The 22,431-nt window shown below is 38.4% G+C and overlaps 1 protein-coding gene across 10 annotated transcripts in view; it reads right to left on the bottom strand.

The window, feature by feature from the left end:
• Window positions 1-22,431, bottom strand: part of TENM3 (teneurin transmembrane protein 3) — a 1,852,170-nt gene that overhangs the window by 200,350 nt on the left and 1,629,389 nt on the right. For all 10 annotated transcript variants that reach the window (XM_078393883.1, XM_078393884.1, XM_078393889.1 and 7 more), the window contains one exon: window positions 2,939-3,177. In XM_078393883.1, coding sequence (XP_078250009.1) covers window positions 2,939-3,177 — 239 coding nt within the window. The remainder of the gene's footprint in view (window positions 1-2,938; window positions 3,178-22,431) is intronic.

Raw genomic sequence — 22,431 nt, 5'->3', positions numbered from 1 at the left:
CAGTAACTGGCAACCTTTAAACCACCCTTCCAGGTCAAAGAAAAACATTTAGTTAAAACGTAACTTCCAAGAAACCAAGTAACATACCAATAACATAGTATTCTTTAAACTAACCACTAACTAACTAGGCATGTCCAGGGGAACAAGGAACTGCACTACTGCATATTTATACTTTCACATATTAAATAGGAATTAATTAATCACCATGCACTTGAAAGCAATAATACTTAAATGTGCATATCTACACTCTCAAATGCAGCCTTACATTTTCTTTTTCATGTGCAATTATGGTGCCCCGAGGCTTTGCAGGGTCAAGGGAAGGGGATTAGGTTGTGCTTTGAATCTAAACAAAAACATCAACTGATTGCAGCAACTACACTACTCATTCTACAAACCATGACTGAGTATTCTGATTTCACAGTACTTTTCACTCCAATAAGCTTTATACTAGAGATGAAAAAGAATGTTGGTGGTTCAACATTCTCACCAAAAACCCCTTTTCAAACCTCCTGAGACCCACCACCAGACAAACAGCCTCTGCCCCAGAAATTGGCAGTTACATGATTTGCTATATACAAAATACTGTATACACAAAATCATACATACATTTTAAAAATAAAAAGGTCAAAATGTATAGGGTTAAAAAATGTGCACACGCTTTTAGTCAATGAAGAAAATTAATTAAAAATGTGTACATGAGGAAAGGTCATAAAATGCTTACATTATGGCAAATAGGTATGCAAAACATGTATGAATTTCTATACAGGAATTAAAAAAAATTCTGTACAAAAAAAGGGGATGGCATGCAACTACAGGTGCAGTTTTAAGAAATGCAATAAAACTGAGGCCATGAGTTTTCACATTTTTAGTACCCCAACCAGCTCAGCTAAGAGTCATACATTCAGCATATAAAATCATAATGCATATAGCAGAGAGAACTATAAATAAATAAATAAATAAATAAATAAATAGATAGATAGATAGATAAATAAATAAATAAATAAATAAATAAATAAATAAATAAATAAATAAATAAATAAATAAATAAATAAATAAATATCCTACAATGATTCCAAGACAGAACAATTTCACAGGCCTGATTCCTGTGGCAACTCCTTTGGCTCTCCTGGGCAACAGGAAGCCTGGCAAATTTGTTGAGGCAGCCATATTCTATCAAAAGGGAAGGGGAAATTCTGCTATTGCTCCCTAACCCTAGCCTGCTCCCCTTCACAGTGGCTGCTTCTTCAACAGACACTCATTTCAAAGGTTTTTAACATTGTGCTTTACTGTAGCTTGGACAGAAATGTAACAATTCAATTTCAACATAAGATATCAATATTTCAGGATAGTAAAAATTATTTTCTGTGTATGAGGTACATTTTCATTTGGATATGAGTGGATATGGTGATCTATAGTTTAACTTTATCCACTGGATCCTAAGAACCTAAGAAGAAACTTCCTGGATCAGGCCAAGGGCCCATCTAGTCCAGCTTCCTGGAGCTCACAATGGCCCCAGCAGATGCATCTGGGAGCACACAAGACAAATAGATACCTGTCTCCTGATACTCCTCCCCTGCATCTGGCATTTTGAGGTGCCTTCCTTTTAAGCTTTAAGATTATACATCTCTATTGTGGCTTGTAACCTGCAATGGACTTTTCCTCCAGGAATCTATCCAGTCCCCTTTTAAAGGCATCTAGGCCAGATGTCATGACCACATCCTGTGGCAAGGAGTTCCACAGACTAACAACACATTGGGTAAAAAATATTTTCTTTGGTCTGTTCTCACTCTCTGAATACTCAACTTGAGTGGATGTCCCTTCGTTCTAGTATTGCATGAAAGGGAAAAGAGCTTCCCTCTATCCACTTTACCCATCCCCTGGATAATTCTATACATCTCAGTCATGTCCGCCCCGGTGCCTTTTCTCCATATTAAAGAGCCCCAAACGCTTTTCTTCATAAGTGAGGTGCTTCAGCCGAGTCATCATTTTAGTCACTGCACCTTTTCCAGTTCCACTATGTCTTTTATTAGGTGTGGCAACCAGAACTGTACATAATACTCCAGGTGCAGCCTTACCAGCGTTTTGTACAATGGCATTATAATGTTGGCTATTTTATTTTCAACCCCCTTTTAAATGATGCCTAACATGGAATGGGCCTTCTTCACTGCCTCCAAACACTGGGTTGACACTTCCATTGAGCTGTCCACCAGCACACCAAGATCTCTTCCCTAATCTGTCATGGACAGCTCAGAACCCTTTAGCTGATAAGTAAACTTTATATTTTTTTAGCCCAATGTGCATTACTTTACATGTTATTATACTGAAACACATTTGCCATTTTGCCGCCCATTCTCCAGATCACAATGTTTTAGAATAGTTCTATAGCAATTTGGGAACACATGCAGTTAATGCCTCAGTCAAAAACTGGTCTTACTGAGAGCATGAATATAAAATGCAAATGAAGACCAAAATTCTGTAATGGTTAAATACTTTTTGGTGCCTATTATTTATGAGTAAATACGAATTTAAAATATAAAAAACTAAAGGGTCCCCCTCAGTGAAGAAACAGAAATTCTTCTACATCACTTTGTCCATGTGACTTTTTCTATGCAAACACTTTCTAATATAAAATGACTGCTGAATTATAGTTTTATGCCAGAACAACAGTATATATGATAATTTGCTTTTTTAAAACTAACATTTCACTTTCTTTTTGCAGGAAATGGTTAAAAATATTATCTACATATACTGAATATATATTATTTTGTATTCCATCTGAAGACATTTTAATTAAATTGCTTCCACAACCTTTATTATTTTTAGCACTTACATATAAACCAATAGCTCTCTATATTGTGCAGATGGCACTGACCACATATAATCAGGAAAACAGACATACTAGCTTATCGTTACAATAATCATAAAAACCCAAGCTTACCTATAAAATAAGACAGTAGTATTGCCAGTAGCACCGAGACACCTACAGCACAGAGTGCTGTACATTTCCAGCTACAATACTTTGAAGACTTCTTAAATTTAAAAGCACTTCTTGATAAGGTGTTCCTAGGTAGTGGTCGTGTAGGAGGGGAGTAAACCGAGCCGGATGCCATTGTGTAACCCGGTGTTGCAGTACTGAACAGTGGTGTTGTCCCTGTTCCTGTTTTGAATAGGAAATGCCTGCAGAAACAAAACAGGTATTTAAAAAATAATCACAAATGAATATGTACGATAATAACCACAACTTTTAAAGGTGCCTTTCACCTTGAAAGTTATTCAGATATATGTATTCATTTTAAATATGAAGGTCACGATGCACAGGTTCTTACTGTTGATGTCAATTATTAGGTAGAAAAGTGGAATCTGTTCTCCATTACATGAACGGCAGCATCAATGCTGTTAGTGTGATTTATGGTTAAGAATCTGCTGGTTGCAGATGGTCAGGGCATCTACAGAAATTTGCTTCTACAGGTAGATTATCTTTACTGGACAAAGGTGCTAGTGGTATCTAGTGAATATGGCTGCTTAAATAATAAAAAATTCATTTAATGCATTTTATAAATCCTATATAAAGTGCCGAGATACACGGATTTAGGGTTGAGGCACACATTACATGTTCAATACATATTTTAGGATTACTTACTTTCTTATTCTTAAATACAGTAAAAATATACTATCTGTGGGGGACTGGTTCCAAGTCCCCCCCCATGGATGCTGTAAACAGTGGATAGGCGATGCACTTATTTCCAGTTTCCTTTGTGTCCATGCAAGGTTGAGAGAGGGAGCCCTGGCCCAGTCCTGTTAAAGGACTGGGTTTCCTGTCCTCCTGTTTGCAAGAGAGGCTTCCCTAAAACCAGCAACTGTCTCCTCTCTGCCACCCCCCCCAAAACATGGATTCTCCCTTTACCCGAAATGGCTTCACTTGGAGACGTCAGACCATGAGTCAACATGTACTTCTCAATTTTTAAAAGACTTCTGAATTTTTATTTTTCTCATTTTTTTTTCAGGTGAAAAAAATCACTGCAAGACTCATTGGAAACATGATTAATCCCTTTGAGCCGAAGGGGTGGTGGTGGAGAAAAGCAAGGGAATCATGCAGGACCTATTGCAAAAGCACAGAAAACAAACAGAGCAGATTGGAAATGCACAGAGAACAAAGGGACAAGGTCGGAAATGCACAGAAAGCAAAGGAAAAAGCAAGGGAAGCACACAGGACCCATTGCAAAAGCACAGAAAACACAGAAAACAAACAGAGCAGATTGGAAATGCAGACAGAACAAAGGGACAAGGTCGGAAATGCACAGGAATCAAAGGGAGCAGATCAGAAATGCAAAGAGAACAAAGCAAAAAGCAACGGAAGCATGCAAGACACATCGAAAATGGGGGAACCCCCCCAAACCAACCAAACCCCCTAAGACCCATCGGAAACTGGGGGGAACAAAAAAACAAAAAACCCCAAGACCCATCACAGCACAGAAACATAACACTCCCAGCTGAAAATCACGCTGCAAAAATACCATGAACAGTTTTTAAAAAGTATAAAGCAGCACCATACCTTAGCAGGCAGCCTCCTCAGATTCCACACTCTCTAAGTGCCGGGGTGAAAGAGCTACAAAGAAGCAGCCTCTTTCGCCACCTACAGTTAGCAACTTGAATTTCCTGCCTTTTCCCCCTGCCTTTTTCTGTTTGTAAGTGGAAGCTCCAGTCGCAAGTAGAAGCAAAATTTTTCGACCGGAGCTCTTCATAAGTCGAATTGGTCATAAGTAAGGACAGTTTTAAGTCGAGGCACCACTGTATTCTTATGGAATAAAATATGTGTAATTGCTGTTGATAAGAGAGATTGTTTTACAACAATTACAATTTATATTCTGAATGCCAATAAATAGGTGTTCGTGAAGGAGCTGTACAAAAATTTTATACATCTAGGACATACTTGCTAAAATCTTGTAGGGTATCTTCTGCCACATAACGCTGATGACAACCATGACAATTTTTTAGAAATTAAAAATTAACAATTCTTTCTGAATTTCCAAAGGCTTCCTTGGGATCTCTTTTATTGTGGGGAAGTGTTGGAGGCTGAGGATCAGTAAGGTGAATAAGAGGGGTGGGATAAATTTTCAGGAAATAAAGATGTCCCCCATCCAATAGCCTCCAGTGGCTTCCCCATGTTGAAAGGGATCCCAAGGGAACCTCACAACTTTTAGTGAGGGGAATAAGAAATGTTTATTTTGGGAGGGGAGGAAGCCACATCTGATGACACCACTAGCCTTACGTTGCAAAAGTTCCACTAGAAAATTTTAGCCACTGTCTGGAAAACCTCTTATCCACATTGTGATTCTTACCTTATTTAAACACATTAAATAATCTATTTATTTGTTTTCATAGAGGACAATGGAGACAAGCAAACGCAAAATCTTACCTTATCATGAGAACATAAATTATTATGATGGAGGGGAATATTTTAGTCTTATCTTCCCTAAGCAATATATGAAATACATTTTCAAACTCCCTTTCTGGAGATGCAGAAAAAGAGACTGCTGTTTCATAACTATGTTTCTTCAGGCATTTATCAGTGAATTTACACACGTGGGTCTCGGGCGCTTGTGCAGATATAGTTCAGAACATTCTAGCAAGAGTCCCACTTAGTCCAGTGTGTATGCCCTCAGTGCGGATCCCATTTTCCTTCAGTTCCAAATCTGAGAAGTAGTGATACAGCATTGCTGGACATTCAGTGTGGAGAGAAAGATGGCTGAGTTCAGAGATGACCACTCTGGGTATCACAGTTATAGGTAAAGCCACCTGGTCTTTGACATCATAAATTCCGTGACTATAATTATAAGCTTTGTTATCGATGGTACAGTGAACATCAAACCAATACAAATGTTTAAACAGCCTATTGAAAAGCAGCTTCTGCCATTGCTTTTTAACCAGGCCATAATGCTGTTTAAACATAAGAAAGAGTGGGCTATCAAACACTGGGTAGTGGTGGGCTTCCAAGATAACCATACATATAACTATCATACTTTTAAAAAATATGTTTTAATCTCCTGAGGAAATTTTTGTAGCCCATTAATAAGAAAACTCACAGCATTAAGCCGCCTTACAAATCAGTAGGTAGATACTGATTACTGATTTCAATCCCCCTGAACAGACCAAAAGTATTGAACTGCATGTAAAGTTATACAGTTGATATAAAAAATAAGAACATGCCCCCCGCAACAGAGCAGTAGTCATGTTAGTTTGCTGCAGAAAAAAAAATAGCAAAGGCCTTGTGATACTTAAAGAATATAAAATTTTATTTGGTATACACTCTGATACAGTGCAAAGCCTACTTCATCAGATGCAGGGAGTATATGCTCAACAAACATTTATAAAAATGGGGGGGGGGGGAGAGGGAACGTGAAATGTAATAGTGCAAAAGGAACCAGCATGGTGACCGTGGTCTTAGTGATAGTCTTAACAGTTATTGTTAAAGGCTGTTTAATGTCCATTGGGAGCATAGATGTTAATAGTGATAGTACTTAAAAGCAATTCAAAGGCTTTTATTGGTGGGTGAGAAATACTTACAAATATAAATAAACAGATTAACATGTTTATAATGGAGAAAAATCTTTGCACAGGCCAAGCAAAGGAGAAGAATTTAGCCTACAAATATGCGGGACTGGTGCAATCCTGATACAAGACTGAACTCAGAAGTGGAGTGCTCCAAAATATCTAGAATGTGCAAAGACACTTCAACAGGGGAAACTGGATTCTAAATGAAAACTGGAAGTGAATTATCTTGTGAGATACGAAATGCCAGCACTGCCTTAGGGAAACAAGTGCTAGCAGCTCATAATATAACTTTGTCCTTGGGAATAATCAAATGTTACTCATTGCATCTTCAGGCGCAGAATTCAATAGTTCTACAAGCTAATGTAATGGAAACTGAACATGCCACTTTAATTGATATATGAAGGACATAACCATCCTATGGCTCTGTTCCCTATGGAAAACATCCACAGCTGTTAGTTCCAGAACTTATAAAACAATAGAGAAAACCTTTAAGCTGGAATAACACCAACTACTGGGGAATTTAAATTACACACACAAACACATACACACGCACACACAAAATATCACCAGATATTAGACTGTGGTCTAATGTGGTCAGGACACCAAATACTCAGTCACAAAATAAACTTTTAGTGAAGCTGAAGTCCCTCTTGACTGAGGTGAAAAAGAAATAAAGAATCCCATAGTTTTTTTTCCCTCCACATCTTGGTTAAAACAAAAACAGGACATGGTTCTAGTCTGCAAATTATGCTTGTCTGGCTGCAGGGTCTTCAGTCTGCTGCCATGACATTAAACAGCTGAGCCACAACAGATCAATCCTCCAAGTTGTATGCTGCGTGGTGACTAGATGTCAATGGTTTGACTGCAAGAAAGGGTAAGAAGATCCTGTGCCTGTGGAAACTGGTAGTGCAATGCCTGGCCAACAAAAGAAGTACTGTGAACTATCATTAGAGAGATCAGGTAACATTAGGACGCAATCTCAATTGTTCTCTATCTTCACTTAAATCCCAGTGATGAGTAGACATCATGGGAATACATACACCAGTGGATTTTCCTAATTATGATGGAATGCACTGTCTAATGAGTTTGGTTGGCTACTTTCCCTCTCATACAATAGTGCCACACCGAGCATTATCTCTGGAAATGAAGCAACTGGTAACTCTCAAGGATGGAACACCCAGTGAATTTACTCATAGGAAGATCTTCAAATATAACCAAGGACATCCACTGCAATATAAGTGATCCAAATTAAACGGAAAATATCCTTGGTTTTACATTATTCCTAAAGCTGAAGAATTAAAGGCAGACATCCTTAACTCGATTCCACATTGCTTGTTGATGCAGGATGGTGTTGTAGTGTATCCTGAGGTAATCTATAGCATGCATTCTTGAAGGAAATCCTTCAAAGCTTAAGATGCCTTCAAAATTTCTCAATGTTTAAAACAATCATATGAAGATTCTTTTCTTCAGATGCCTGTCACCTATGGATAGTTAATCTTCCATAATGTGTCCCATGATCATTAAAGGTGTATCTAATGTTGCTGTCTCAGATGATTGTGCAAATCAGAAAAAGAAACTTTTCTTGGTCCACCAAATAAGGAACTGACTAGTCACAGGCAAATGACACAGACTGCTTGGAAAAGGACATCTGTTTCAAATAAATTTCCATCAGCTTAAGAATACAGAAGACCCTATATCCGTGGAGAATTGGTTCCATGCCCCCCCACAGATGCAAAAAATGCAGATTGCAGCAAACTCTATTACTGTGTTTCCCCGGAAATAAGACAGGGTCTTATATTAATTTTTGCTCCAAAAACGCATTAGGGCTTATTTTCAGGAGATGTTTTATTTTTTTCATGTACAACCATCTACATTTATTCAAATACAGTCATGCCATCTTCTTTTGGTTGCTGCACAATGGTGGAGGAAGAGGTTTCACTTAATTGGAGCTTATTTTGTGGTAGGACTTATTGAGCATCATGAAAAAATCACACTAGGGCTTATTTTCAGGTTAGGTCTTATTTTCGGGAAAACGGAATAATAGTGAACATTATATATAGCATGCTCTCTGGATCCCTCTAGTGGCTAGTTTTGGCAATTTTGTTATGAGAGAGAGAGGAGTCTTCTTTTTATTTTTTGAATTTCCAGACTGTGGTTAAGTGAATAAGCAGATATTGATTCCGTGGATAAGGGCTCCTACCATACTTGGATCTTGCACACATGAAAGGGAACTGCAAGCTGAATTTTGAAAACTGTTCTTATCAAAGTACCACTCTATCTGATGGCAGAAAACTATGCTTTGTTTAGAACTCAGGTATATACGAACAAATAATAGATAATGTACAGAGACCATGGCCTATAATTCTTGGTAGTGACTTGAAGACCATGTTACAACAGCCGCATCAAAGTAATATGAAGGCAATGGCAAAGCACACAATATATGGGTGCTTTACTTACCAATTGTCTGTATATGAGTAGATACTGTAATGCTTTTCAAGATTCTAATGGAGAACATTTCATGACTGACATGCATTTTACAAAAACCTGAAGATTTTAGGGAAAAGGCAAACAAGGAGCACCTAGAGACAACAGGGATGATCTAATGAGGGATTTTATTCTCAAATGACAAAAAGTTTTTGAAAAATGTGCTAGATTCCACAGCCTCAAAGACATTTTGACATGTCTACACATGGTGTAATCATAAAAATTAAATTAAATTGCAAAATAACAGGAAAAGAAATGGAACAAACTTAAAACTGTAAGAGAAAGACAGACGTAACTGTCGTCTTACTCAATCAGGTATACAGAAGAGAAAGTTCTAAACAAGTTTATGATGGACAAAACAAAACTCCTGAGGAAACAGGAGGAGATGCATGAAGGACATAAGAAAGCAAGAACATGAGAAGTGGATGGGGTAGGGCGTCTGCCCAACATTTTCTTCAGCAGATTAGGTGGCTTCTATTCATTTCTGTGCAGGCAGAAGATAACCCATACATGTGAGCTACAGAGACTATGTAAAAGAAATAGTGCCATAAAATGTTTCTTTTCCAGCTTAAACAAAATGCTTATAAAATGTGTATGCAAACCAATTTGAAGTTATATATTTTTCATGTGGACAGATATATCACAGATAAATGAGAAACATATGGGTGTGGTTCACTATTTTCTAATAGTAATCATGACTATCATTGGCTACAAGCGTATGTTGCCTTTGAAAAAAGGTACAGTAACAGACTGTTTAGTTGGCAGTATCTTCCAACCTTCACAGTTGTCTAAAGACATCCAGAAACTTACAAGTGACACCATCAAAATCAACATTCTAATATTAACAGAAATATAGCAAACTTCAGACAATTCATGTCTGAAAAGATCACAGGTTATTCTCTTTGATATTGTTACACTATGCAGTCAAGTGAAACTCTATGTGATTTGCTGAGTGGGAAACTATGCAGAAGATACTGACCACAACTTTCCACTAAACCTGAGATACCTCCTCTAGTTGACTTCAGAACCTTAGCTTGAATATGCAGCAAATAAATGGACTATAAGGACAATCAATTAACATAGTTTTAACTAGTTAATCCTCTTACTGTATTACTGCATATGCTGTGATAAATTCATTTTTTTTGGTTCCCTACTTAGCTGCCAATAGAAACTTATTTTAAACAAGCTCCAACATATAGTATTATGCATTTCCTCAGAAGACACTGGTAGAGAGGTGTGTTTGTGTGTGTGTTGGTGTGTGTGTGTGTGTGTGTGTGTGTCTGTGTCATAGTTTGCAGAGCACCCATTTAGCTTATAGTTAGTGATAATTGTACATATAGAGATTTTGTTGTTGTTTTGTTTTTGGTGCACACTTGATGAACATGTTTTGAACATGGGAATCAAATCACAGCTTCACATCATGTTACATAAGATTTTGCAGGAAATAATATTGAGGTGTATATTATAGACTGTACATGTGTAGAAAGCTCGGACCTGTTCTGTACCTGAATAATGGACATACAGATCAGGACCAACCCACCCCATCTTTTAAGAGACTCTTACCTGCTCTGTCCAAAGTCTGTAACATGATCTACCCATTTCCGGTCTACAGTTTTTTAAAAAAACTACTACAAATTGGAGGGTGAGGCACAAATGGTGATGCCTTGACAGGGCACACAGTGTCACATTTTGGGATATCATAAGCCTTAACACTGTAGCCAGAATCCCACCAGGTAGTGATTGGTATTTGAACCATTGCATGAAAAGGTGAAAAAAGAGAAAGGAAAAAAAGAATGAGACAGATTCTATGCCTTAATTATATAACCTGTCCAATTACAGGCCACAAAGCAATCATCCTTTCACAATCATCCCCATATTCAATCCTTACAGTGTAAAGTTACATAAGTAAATTAAGATGAGTTAAAAAGAGAAGGGGGAAAGAGATTGTTCCAGAACACAATAGGGTTAGCTGGTACAGTGGCTGCAAGAGACAACAATATTTCAGTAAATAGTGTAATAAACTAAGCTGAGTTAAGGAGAGGGGAAAAATAAATAACTTTACAAGCTGCAATACAGTGGACAGGGATCTGAACGGAATACTCCCTAGTGCCTCTGAGGTGTGGCTGTTATGGAACACTCCTGGGCTTCATTGCGCAGTTCAGCCTTCAATTGCCTTTTCTCCTGGCACCAGGAATTCAGTGTATCACTACTAATCTCTCTCTTCCTCAATTCAAATCAGATACCATTTTTAAAACCCTGCCTATGTTGAATGAAATAAAAAGGATCAATTGTAGTGTTGCTGCACCTTGGGGGTGAATAGTGGCTTTTTTGGGGGGGCCTTCTTACAAATACCCAGGATTCAGTTCAATGTTGCAAATTTGTCCAAAGATAGTGCACATGCCTAATTTAATAATAATGGTGCATGCCCAAGCCAATTCTGATTTATAGTGACTCTTTTCAGGGTTTTCTAGGTATAGAGTATTCAGAAGCGGTTTACCATTTCCTTCTTCTAGGGGCATTCTAGGACTCCTCAGCTTGTTGGCTCTTCAGGGATGCACAGTGAGGAAGTGAACTCCCAACCTCTGGTTTCACAGCCAGATACCTAACTCACTGAGCTATCTAGTCAGAGGTACATGCTAGATAATCTAGATTATCTAAAACATCCTCTATATTGTCTTCGGTCTGCTGAATATCAGGAATAGTTTGTGATGGGCAGTCTGAGAAAATAGGCATAAGCAGAAGAGAAGAACACTCAGGTTCATGGAAACCTGAGATACTAATTTCTCTGGATCATGAACATAGTATGTAATACTGTATTTGACAATATACTGATGTGAACAAACATCACAATACAGAACTGTGACTTATTTCAGAGGACAACGACTGTTCCTGGACACTTGGTGGAGCACCATTCTCTCTCTCTCTCTCTCTTTTTTTGATACTGCATTTCTCTTCAGTGGGGTGTTATCCAGAGTGTGTATGCAAAAAGAAGGATAATCTTGAGGCATTCAGATCATATTTTGCCCATTCCCCACCTAAAACCTATGTCATCAGGTTTTTTGTTGTTTGGTTGTTAACTTCTGTACCTGAATGCTATCACTTCCACTGGCCTTGTTGTTAGCGATGGTTTCTAAGGCCCACTTCAATTCACTCTCCAGGATGTCTGGCTCAAGGTCAGCAGCCATACTATCTGGGTTGTCTGGGATATCCAAATATTTCTGGTATAATTCCTCTGTGTATTCTTGCCACCTCTTCTTGATATCTTCTGCTTCTGTGAGGTCCCTTCCATTTTTGTCCTTTATCATGTCCATCTTTGCACAAAATGTTCCTTTAATAGTTCCAGTTTTGTTGAACAGATCTCTGGTTTTCCCCTTTCTATTATTTTCCTCTATTTCTTTGCACTGTTATTCTTTGGAAGTCTGCATTCCATTTTCTGCAACATTCCCGGTCTCCCTTGCATTTTGTTTTCCTTCTCTTCTCTGCTATTTGTAAGGCCTCGTTGGACAGCCACTTTGCTTTCTTGCATTTCCTTTTCTTTGGGATGGTTTTTGTTGCTGCCTCCTGTACAATGTTATGAGCCTCCATCCATAGTTCTTAAGGCACTCTGTCCACCAAATTTAGTTCCTTAGGTTTAGAACATTGAAAATTGTGTTATTTTTCTGGAACTTATTATATGAAAAATATTTGTTTAATTTTATTACAGTGTTGCATGTTTAATAATTTTAATGGTTGCAGTGATCAAGTTGCTATTGAAACATGCCAGTTGTTCCAATACATAATGCTAAAGGAATTGAATAATAAATTTGAAAAGAAATTTTTCTTAGTTTTTATGGTTTTTGAATAGCTGTTTATAATATATTTTATGAGGAGAATCCCATTTGTATCTAGCTAAGATAAATCAATAATATCTACACAATCTTGAAGAGTCTTTCTATTTAACACCACTAACAAGATTAGCAACTAAGCAGGCTTACAAATCAAGAGAACAACTATTAGTGCAAATGGCTATTCAATTACCTCAAATAAAAAAACAAAACGTAATCAATGAAACAAACAAACAAAAAACCTACAATGACTTATTTAGCAAAAGACATCTCACAGAATTCTGCATACTTGATGATTCGGCTGTGATGTTATTTTGTAAAATATTAACTGTTACAAAATCTGAATGCTTTAACGCTGTAGTGTTCAAACATAAGGAACTGCCTAACATTTTCAGTCCTCCTATCTCAATGTTGATTTCTCTGGTAGAAAATGGATGTCCAGAGCTCTAAATAGAAATCTCTTCCTAGTCCTGTCTTACTTGAGGATGTACAAATTTGTAACCTATCATAAATTTCCCTGCAACAGATTTAACAACAGCTATATTTCTGAAAAAGACCATGATGTTGGGAAACAGTGAAGGCAAGAGGAGAAGGGGAGAAGGAAACAACAGAGGATGAGCTAATTGGACAGTGTCATCGAAGCTAACAACATGAATCTGACCAGACTCCAGGAGGCAATGGAAGACAGGAGGGCTTGGCGTGCTGTGGTCCATGGGGTCACGAAGAGTCAGACACGACTTAACAACTAAACAACAACACCAAAAATATTTCTGTAATCATATTTAAATTCTTCACAAAACTTAGTACTTCTCATTTCCGGCTACATATTTTAAATGTAATTTAATTACAATAGAATATTACTGTTGCTCTGCCTCCCCCTCTTTGATCCACAAAGCTGAGAGGAATGCATTACCCTGTTTCCCCGAAAATAAGACCTAACCTGAAAATAAGCCACAGTATGATTTTTCAGGATGCTTGTAATATAAGTCCTACCCCCAAAATAAGCCCTAGTTAAGTGAAACCCCGCCTTCCACCATTGTGCAGCAACCAGAAGAAGATGACATGACTGTATTTGAATCAATGGTTGTTGATTAAAAAAAAATAAAAAAAAATTCCCCTGAAAATAAGTCCTAATGCATTTTTGGAGCTAAAATTAATATAAGACTGTGTCTTATTTTTTGGGAAACACGGTACAAGTTCCTTAGAAGAGAATCAGGAATGTAAAACAAGTTTTTTTAAAAAAGAAATGTGCAGGATGAGAAAGTACAGAAGTGGGGTAATAAAATCAAATTAGCTGGAAACAACATATTTTAAAGAACCAGGAACAGCTTGTAAATCCAGCCAAAGGCAGTATAGCTCAGACCACCAACTGGAACTCTTACAAAATAAATAGCAGCCACATTAAAGAGAGCCACTTATCCATCAGCATGAGAATAAGACGGAAACAGTTTCTTATATTATAGGTTTGTGCTAAAAGTAGCAAATAATGGAAATGTATTTTATGTGCTGTGAAGAATCCACTGAAATCCCTGCCTAGAAAATTCATTACAAGTAAGAACAACATTATAATGCTATCTGATGTCTCATCTAAACTTCAATGTAAGTTTCTCCCTACAACTTCATATAGATTTGTGGACAAAGAGAGGTGGAAAATCTTTCTGAAATCATTTATTCATTAAAATATGAGAAAGTAATTCCTAACAATAAGCTTGCTATTTTTAGCTTAGAGTAGGGATAACCCTTTGCTAACCAAAGAGCAAAACCTGTTATTAACCTAAAATCTCTCTCATGGGACTACCCAAAGGAATCATGCAACACAAGCTGCTTTATATATCAGCCACACCCTCCCTAAGTGGCCTCCTAGACAGAACCACTTCTGAGTTAGCCCTGTTCCTTGTTGTCACCAAGTGTAGTTAATTCACTTCCCATTTATGGTGACCCTATAATTTAATGACATCCAAAAGGCCATGCCATTAAAATACCTGCTCAGGGCTTCCAAACTAAAAGATTACAGCTTACTTTATTGAGTGAATCCACTTCATGTTTGGTCTTCCTTTTTTAACTACTAGCTTCAAATGTTCTTGAAACATTACAGCCTTTTCTACTTTGCATTTTCTTGATTTGTGGAAAGTAAAATAGCCTCAGGGTATGGCTACACAGAGGGGAAACACTAGATTTCATTGGCTTACTTTATGTTTTTAAAAACTGGGTCCCTGGTGATTTGTTGCCCAAATTGCTGTAAACATTGACAACAGTAACATAAATTAATATTGTTGCAAGAGCTGACACTGTACTTCCTGATTGGTTCAAGTTAACAATTAACAATTCTCTTAATACCACTGTCCTCCCTCCTGCCCTCTGTCATTCCTTTTTAATCCACCTTCTACTTTCAGCTGATGTGGCTGTCAGTTGTTAGCCTATATAGAGAGAAGGCACAGCAACTGCATGAGGAAATAAAACAATGTGCCTGGTAATGTAAAGAAAGAAAACTTAAGAGCTAGTACGGTAGCTTCAGCACTGATCTGATACAGACTGGCAAATATTTCAAAAATATTTTTGAAGGAGAGACAACAGGCATATACTTGAAGGGGGAATACCTCCTTGTTTCAAGGCAAAAATGTTCCACCAGCACAGAGGGGTGAGAGGAAAACTAGAGAGGTAAGAAGGATTTGGAAATATTGGGAACTCAAAAGGAGCCTGAAAAAGCAAGACTTCTCAAAAGTAAAATACTGAGAATGGGAATTGGAAAGCCAAACAGTGGGGTGAAAAGTTACCCAGTGGAGCAATCAGAGGAGCACTGAAAATTAGGAGAGAAAAGTTGACTCTACACTTGGTTGGAGGGCATGGGGTTGAGTACAGACAATTGTTATGAGTTGCATGAGTCCTGCCCAAGAAGCTAGAGCTGATGGTGTGGGACTTTCTTAATTCCCAAATTCACCAGTCCTAGTGTGCTCCCATGCTACATACCACTGAGGATTGCAGTCTCCTTCCTTCACCTTTCTCTCTTCTTGGATAAAGGACTGATTTAGGAGGAATAATGGGAAAAGACTTTATTCCCCCTACTTTCTAAAATAATGTAATAAAGACAATAAAATGTGTATTTGTCTGTGGAAAGTGGCTTGTGGAGTAGGAATGTGGCAAGCAACCATGTTTATTTTTTTTTGAGGAAAAGCAACAGATCTTGCAGTGATTGCATACCACCCCCCTTCAAAGACATCACTGAAAATGTCACTGCAGGACACGCTCTTGACACAGATTTAAACCAAGACAGGTATCACACATGTCAGAAAAGGAGTACAAAGAATGTGAGCTGAATTGGTGCAAAATAAACAACCCATTGCTTGCTGTTCAAAAAGAAATAAATGCATCCAGAAGAAACGTGGGCTGCTGGATATCTCAGTCGTGAAGGTATCCGGCTGCAGAGCCAGAAGTTGGGAGTTCGATTTCCCACTGTGCCTCTTTGACAATAGCTGGACTCAGTGATTCATGGGGTTGCTTCCAGCTCTGCAGTTCTAAGATGATGATGAAAACTGCCAATGTTTAGTTCTGTGCAGTGTGGCTAGAGAATTTTATACAGATTTCAAGCACGCAAGCGCCAATGCAAAAAGCCGAGTATAATGCTGAGAGTTAACTCTTGAGCTGATCTAGATCCCAACTTTCAGAAAAATGTGTTTGAGAATATAATCACCTCTGGATACCCACTTCATGGACACCAAGAAAGTACCTTCTCTGGTGTTGCTCCAAAATTGTAGAATGTGCTCTCCTGAGAGTTGGGATCAGTGAATTTTTTGTTGATCTTAGAGATATGAAGACATATCTCTAGAAACTGGCCCTTTATGTTTGGGGGTACAAGGCTATAAACACAAGGTTTGACTGATATGAGCATTGTTATTTGGCTAGTGATATGAATATTCTTATCATAAGTAAATTATGTTTGGGAACTATGCATTATATGGTCCCCACATGGCCCCTAAGGCTATTTCTACAGAACACTTTGGCAACCCTAAGTAGAATATCACAAACCCAGAAGCCTCTGGGATAAATCCCCTCTGCTGTAAAATAAGCATCCTCTCACAACGTACTTTGCCCAAAGAAAGAGTATTTTTTTTCTAATCTTTTCTGGTTTTATCAAAAGACTTGGATACAGGCTGTATAGACCAAGGGAGGGTGGAAAATGGTTCCTGGATTCTCCACAACTACTGATGCAAAGCTGAAGTAGATAAGCTAAGGCAAGGGAAGGGTGAACCTTGAAGGACATGTATTACTTCAGGATCATACAGAAATAGAGGAAGCATATCTTTATTGTAGAACAAAAGTGAAGTGCTCTAACCATGTTCCCAAACTAATATTAACAGAGGCTGCTGCTACTGCCTGAAGAATCTAACTTAGATGCTCTTTTTAGATTTAAAAAAAACAGAGGAGGAAGAGAAACACTGACTGTTTCATATTATTGTCTCTTCTCTCTATCTAAATAACATAGTTACAACCAATAATTTTTCAATATTTACTATATTGCCATATAATAAATTTGTGAAATAATTTGTTGTCCAGACTCCTTCACAAAAATCAGTGTAGGCGTGGAGAGCAATAAGGTGATTGTATGACATGCATTTATGCATTGTAAACACACAGCATTGACATAGACTGTTTTCATAAAGAAAGCACATGCTGGTATTCTAGTTCATTTAAGGGTATGTGCACACAATGGTAATTTGACTTGGTCTAAGAATAATGGCCACTTTGACTGTAAACATGTTTGCTGTTGCTGCTATATCTACTACTATCATTAATCTTTTTGGCAGCATTAGTTGTGCATGGGGGCAGACCAAAATGTCAAGTCTAAAAATTACTGTATTTGCCGGTGTATAAGATGATTTTTTTGCCCTGAAAAACATGCCTTCAAGTGGGGGGTCGTCTTATACGCTGGGTGCACCCAGAGCGGGCAGCACGTAGCGCAAGGAGGAAAGAGGAGAGGTGAACAAGGAAGAGGAGGAGGAAGAAGAGGAGGCGGTGGAGGTGGCGCCTCTTCTCCCGAGGAGGCAATGGGTGGCTCCGGCTCTCAGGAGCCACATGGCCCAGCAGGAAGCAGCATAGAGAGGCGAGCCCAGCCCGGGAAGCGGGTGGAGCTAGGTCCCCACCGGCTCAGTCATTTCCTTGACAGTTGCCCTCCCAGAAAGCAGCAGCAGCAGTGCCGCCTCCTTCTTCCCTGTGACCTAATCTGTTGCAGCAAGCAAGCAAGAGAGAAGCTGGCAAGCAAATGGCGCCTGTGACAAGCCAGCGCCGCCCCGCTTGTCGCCAGTGCCGCCGCCATGCCGGGCTCCCGAGGAGACCTCCGGAGGCTGGGTGAGCGAGCAGGCGCTGGCCTTTGCTTTGGGCCAGCTGGTAGCCTGCCTCAGAAACTTGCTTTCCTTCTCCTCCCTCTTTGGCCCCTCCAGTGGGGTAAAAGGCAGAGGGAGGGGTAGTCTTATACGGCAAGTATCTAACAAATGCTAGATTTTGAGTGGAAATCTTGAGGTCGTCTTGTACGCCCAGTCTTATGTGCTGGCAAATACGGCAGGAGTCAGGTACTTAAAATAATCAGTGGACGAGTGACTGCAAAATCACTAATTTTTTATTTTCAAGAATCAAATAAGCAGCTATTGGCAACTTTACATTGTTTCATAGAGTTTTAAAGCTCTTTTCAATTGGTAATGAAAGATGCTGGCACATGTCCTGAAATTAGTATGGAAAAGAGGCTGACCCGGTCTTGCTTCCATATTCTTTTAATTTCTCAATGTTTGGTACTTAGTAAGTTTTGTTATTCCTGTGCTTTTGAGGTTGTTTATATATAGAACTTCAGCCTCTATAAGGCATGTCTTTCTTTGTTGCTTATCCAGAAGTATAACATCTGACTTATTAAAGGAATTTGTGACTTGTGTGTTCCAGTATAGTACTGAAGTTTCATTTTCAAAACTGGAGGTGGCTGGAATTTATAAAATGGAGGGAAATAAGTGAATAATCCATAAGATTTAGCCAACAGCTGAAAAATGAGTTTTATACCTATAACTTGTTAATATTAGTTTAGGTCATTCCCAATAAGACATGAATTGTTTCTTTAGATTATTGACAGGTTCTATATATCACTTACGCCTTGCTTCATAATTATTTTTGACAATATCTAGTGCTAATGACTTGGTCCAGCATTGTGCATAGGAATCCCTGAGTTTCAGCTTGAAGAATGCCTAATTTAAGCCACAGGTTCAGCTGCTGCATATAGAAATTATTGACCAGGAGATAATTGGGGTGCTGTCCACATAACTGTTTCTTAAGCCATGCATTCCTGCACTATGAGACTGTCGTTACTGTAGGTTGGTTCCCACTTGGAAGTTTTAATACTGTTAGTCCTTTATCATTTTCCACTATCACCTGATGAAGTGGAACGGTGCTCTTATGAAAGTAGTTTCTGTGACTATTTGACCCATACAGAATCAAATACACTGATATCCATTTTTTTATACAGAAGGTGGAAAGTACAGTGGTGCCCTGCTAGACGCTTATCCCGCATGACATCGAAATAGCTTAACGTGACTTTTTTTGCGATTGCTATTGCAATCGCAAAACGATGGTTCCAATGGGGTTTTTCGCATTACATTGATTAGGAGCCTGCTTTGCGAACCGCTTGTTTGCTATACAAAGATTTTTCCGGCTCCGCAAAATGGCTTCCCTCCGCAAAATGGCTTCCCTCCCTTCACAAAATGGCTGCTTTCTGGACCCCTGCTTCGGAAGATAGCGATTTTTAACAGCTGATCGGCGGTTCTCTATGGGCAATCTCCGCTGGATGATGAGGTATTTCCCCATTGGAACACACTGACCGGTTTTCAATGCATTCCAATGTTTTTTTTTCACTTGACGACGATTTTGCTTAACAGCGATTTTCCTGGAACGGATTATCGTCATCAAGCGGGACACCACTGTACTTGCATGGCCCCCCAAAAGGTTATTTAAAGTGTAAGAAATAAACATCTAATATGAAAACAAAAGAACTGTAGCTGTGATGCCTTGTATTAGTGAACCTGCATAAATTTATATTCAGACTGAGAACATGTTATAGTCTAGAATTAATAATGCTTCCAATTGATGGACTATTAACTCTGGACAATTTTCATATTGAAGGTGATCTGTACAGTATTATTTTATAAACAAAAAGTTCATAAATGAGGTAAAATTCACTGTTCTGCTACATACACAGTTATTGGCTAACAGTAATTTCACACAATCTACTTCATGTGCCATTTGCCTGCAATTTCACCTTCCCATAACAAATAGATATGAAGCAAATCTATGTTCTATTAAGTAAAATCTACTGCACTGAACAAATATTGTAGGATAAATTATCTAAAGAGAACATTGATTTGGGATGTACAGTATGCTCATATACTGATGGCACAAGCCTGCTCATTAATTACTCAGAAGCAAGTCCTGAGTTTAATGGAGCTTATTCCTAGGATTTTAAAATTCTGTTCTGATTTATAAAAATATTTCTGAATACTTTGTACATGTAAGACTTCTGTATTCCAATCTTTACTTTAGTTTGCTGGGACGTTAGAGAGGCTACCAAAGATAAAGAGCAAGAGGCTACCAGAAGATAAAGAGCAAATTAGCTATTAAGGGGCCCGGCACCTCCTACAGAAAGAACATTATGACAGGCGATATGCTGGAAGGAAGGGAGCTAAATAATTCTAGCCAAATTTCCTGAATGTAGATGGAAGTCTTTGTGTTTTAACCTCATCATCAGGGAACGGTGATGTATGTCGAAGCCAATTTTAATCTTCTTCATGTTTTCACGTTTTAAACTTTTAACAGTATTTTAAATCGTATACTCTCCTTGTTGGGAGAAATGCGGCATATAAATAAAACTACAAACCTCGACAGCATCTTAAAAAGCAGAGACATCACCTTGCCAACAAAAAAGCTAAAAAAGTCTGCATAGTCCAAGCTATGGTTTTTCCTGTAGTGATGTATGGAAGTGCGAGCTGGACCATAAAGAAGGCTGACCACTGAACAATTAATGCTTTTGAATTGTGGTGCTGGAGGAGGATCTTGATCTTTGCAAAAAGAACAAACATATCCATTCTGAAGGAAATCAACCCTGAGTGCTCACTGGAAGGACAGATCCTGAAGCTGAGGCTCCAATACTTTGGCCATCTCATGAGAAGACTCCCTGAAAAAGCCTCTAATGTTAGGAAAGTGTGAAGGAAAGAGAAGAGGACGGCAGAGGATGAGATGGTTGGACACTGTCACTGAAGCGACCAACATGAATTTGACCCAAATCCGGGAGGCAGTGTAAGACAGGAGGGCCTGGCGTGCTCTGGTCCATGGGGTTATGAAGAGTCGGACATGACTAAACGACGACAACGACTACTACTCCTACTTATAATAATAATAATGAAAATGAACTCCTTTGTACATTCAAATATACAAATTTGAAGGAAATACTTGCTAGCAATGGCCCAATTTGGTAACATTCCCAAAATACAAATTAAAAAAAGGAGAGTATATGAAATCATTATTGTGACAATCTCTCTGTGGTGTGCACATGAAACACTAACTGCTATTACATGTTTACACACCCTTCTGTTTCCAATAAATAATACTCCTGTGGAGCATCCACCTTCAGCAAATGGATTCAGTCCCTCCTATAAAAGATTAATACCTGTTTTCACAATGACTTAATCAATATTAAAAGCAATTGTTCCACGGCAATCACACCAATAAAATCACATAATTTGTCCACAAGCACAAATGCTTCATCAATCTTGAATGGCTTCTAAACCTTTCATGCCCTTTAATCTGCTGTGCTGATGACTTGCAGAACACTGCATAATAGGAAACTGCTTGTGATCAAATTTCACCTTCTTCACTATTCGCATGTTAATTAAATGATTCAATGTGCTGAAACATTGGACGTCAATTAATTATTTCAATACTTTTACCCTCTGAATGTAATAAAATTAAGGGATAATTAAATACAATGTCAGGTTTCTAACTAATTACAGCAGAATCCTGAGAAAAACAACACAACATATCTTCCCATGCAGCTTTACTGAACACAATTATAAATTCTGTAACACATTAAATATATCACCAATTCATATTTCTAGCTGAATGCTTCACTCAATGAACTCACCTAATCAAAGACAAATACCTTTATCATAGTACAAATGTATGTAGTACTAGATCTTACGTGGTCTTTTTTCTAGTGCCTATCAAGCTGCTTCTGTCAGTGCCCTACACACTATTTCCCTGCCACACCTCTTTCAATGCGGCCACCTAATCTGCTCTGATGTCAGAAAGGATATTTGTTATTCTTGCATGGGTGAACTGCATCTAGTTCTGTGTTTGCACTTTCCTTCATATCTCCTAATGTGGAATCTAACATCACAATCTTTCTGATCATTGCAACCCCATGTAAAGTGTTTTATGTGGGATGTAACTATGGCATGTGTCACTGTAGCTAAGTCAGACATTTTCAGGAATGGGTGCAGCTGGCACAACCAGCTTTAATTGTGCAAACGCACTCCTAGCCATTGCT

This window comes from Pogona vitticeps, chromosome 5 (genome assembly GCF_051106095.1).
Source record: "Pogona vitticeps strain Pit_001003342236 chromosome 5, PviZW2.1, whole genome shotgun sequence".
Classification (NCBI taxonomy): Eukaryota; Metazoa; Chordata; class Lepidosauria; order Squamata; family Agamidae; genus Pogona; species Pogona vitticeps.
Note: the sequence above shows the minus strand (reverse complement) of the source record. Positions and strands in the feature narration are given on the sequence as shown.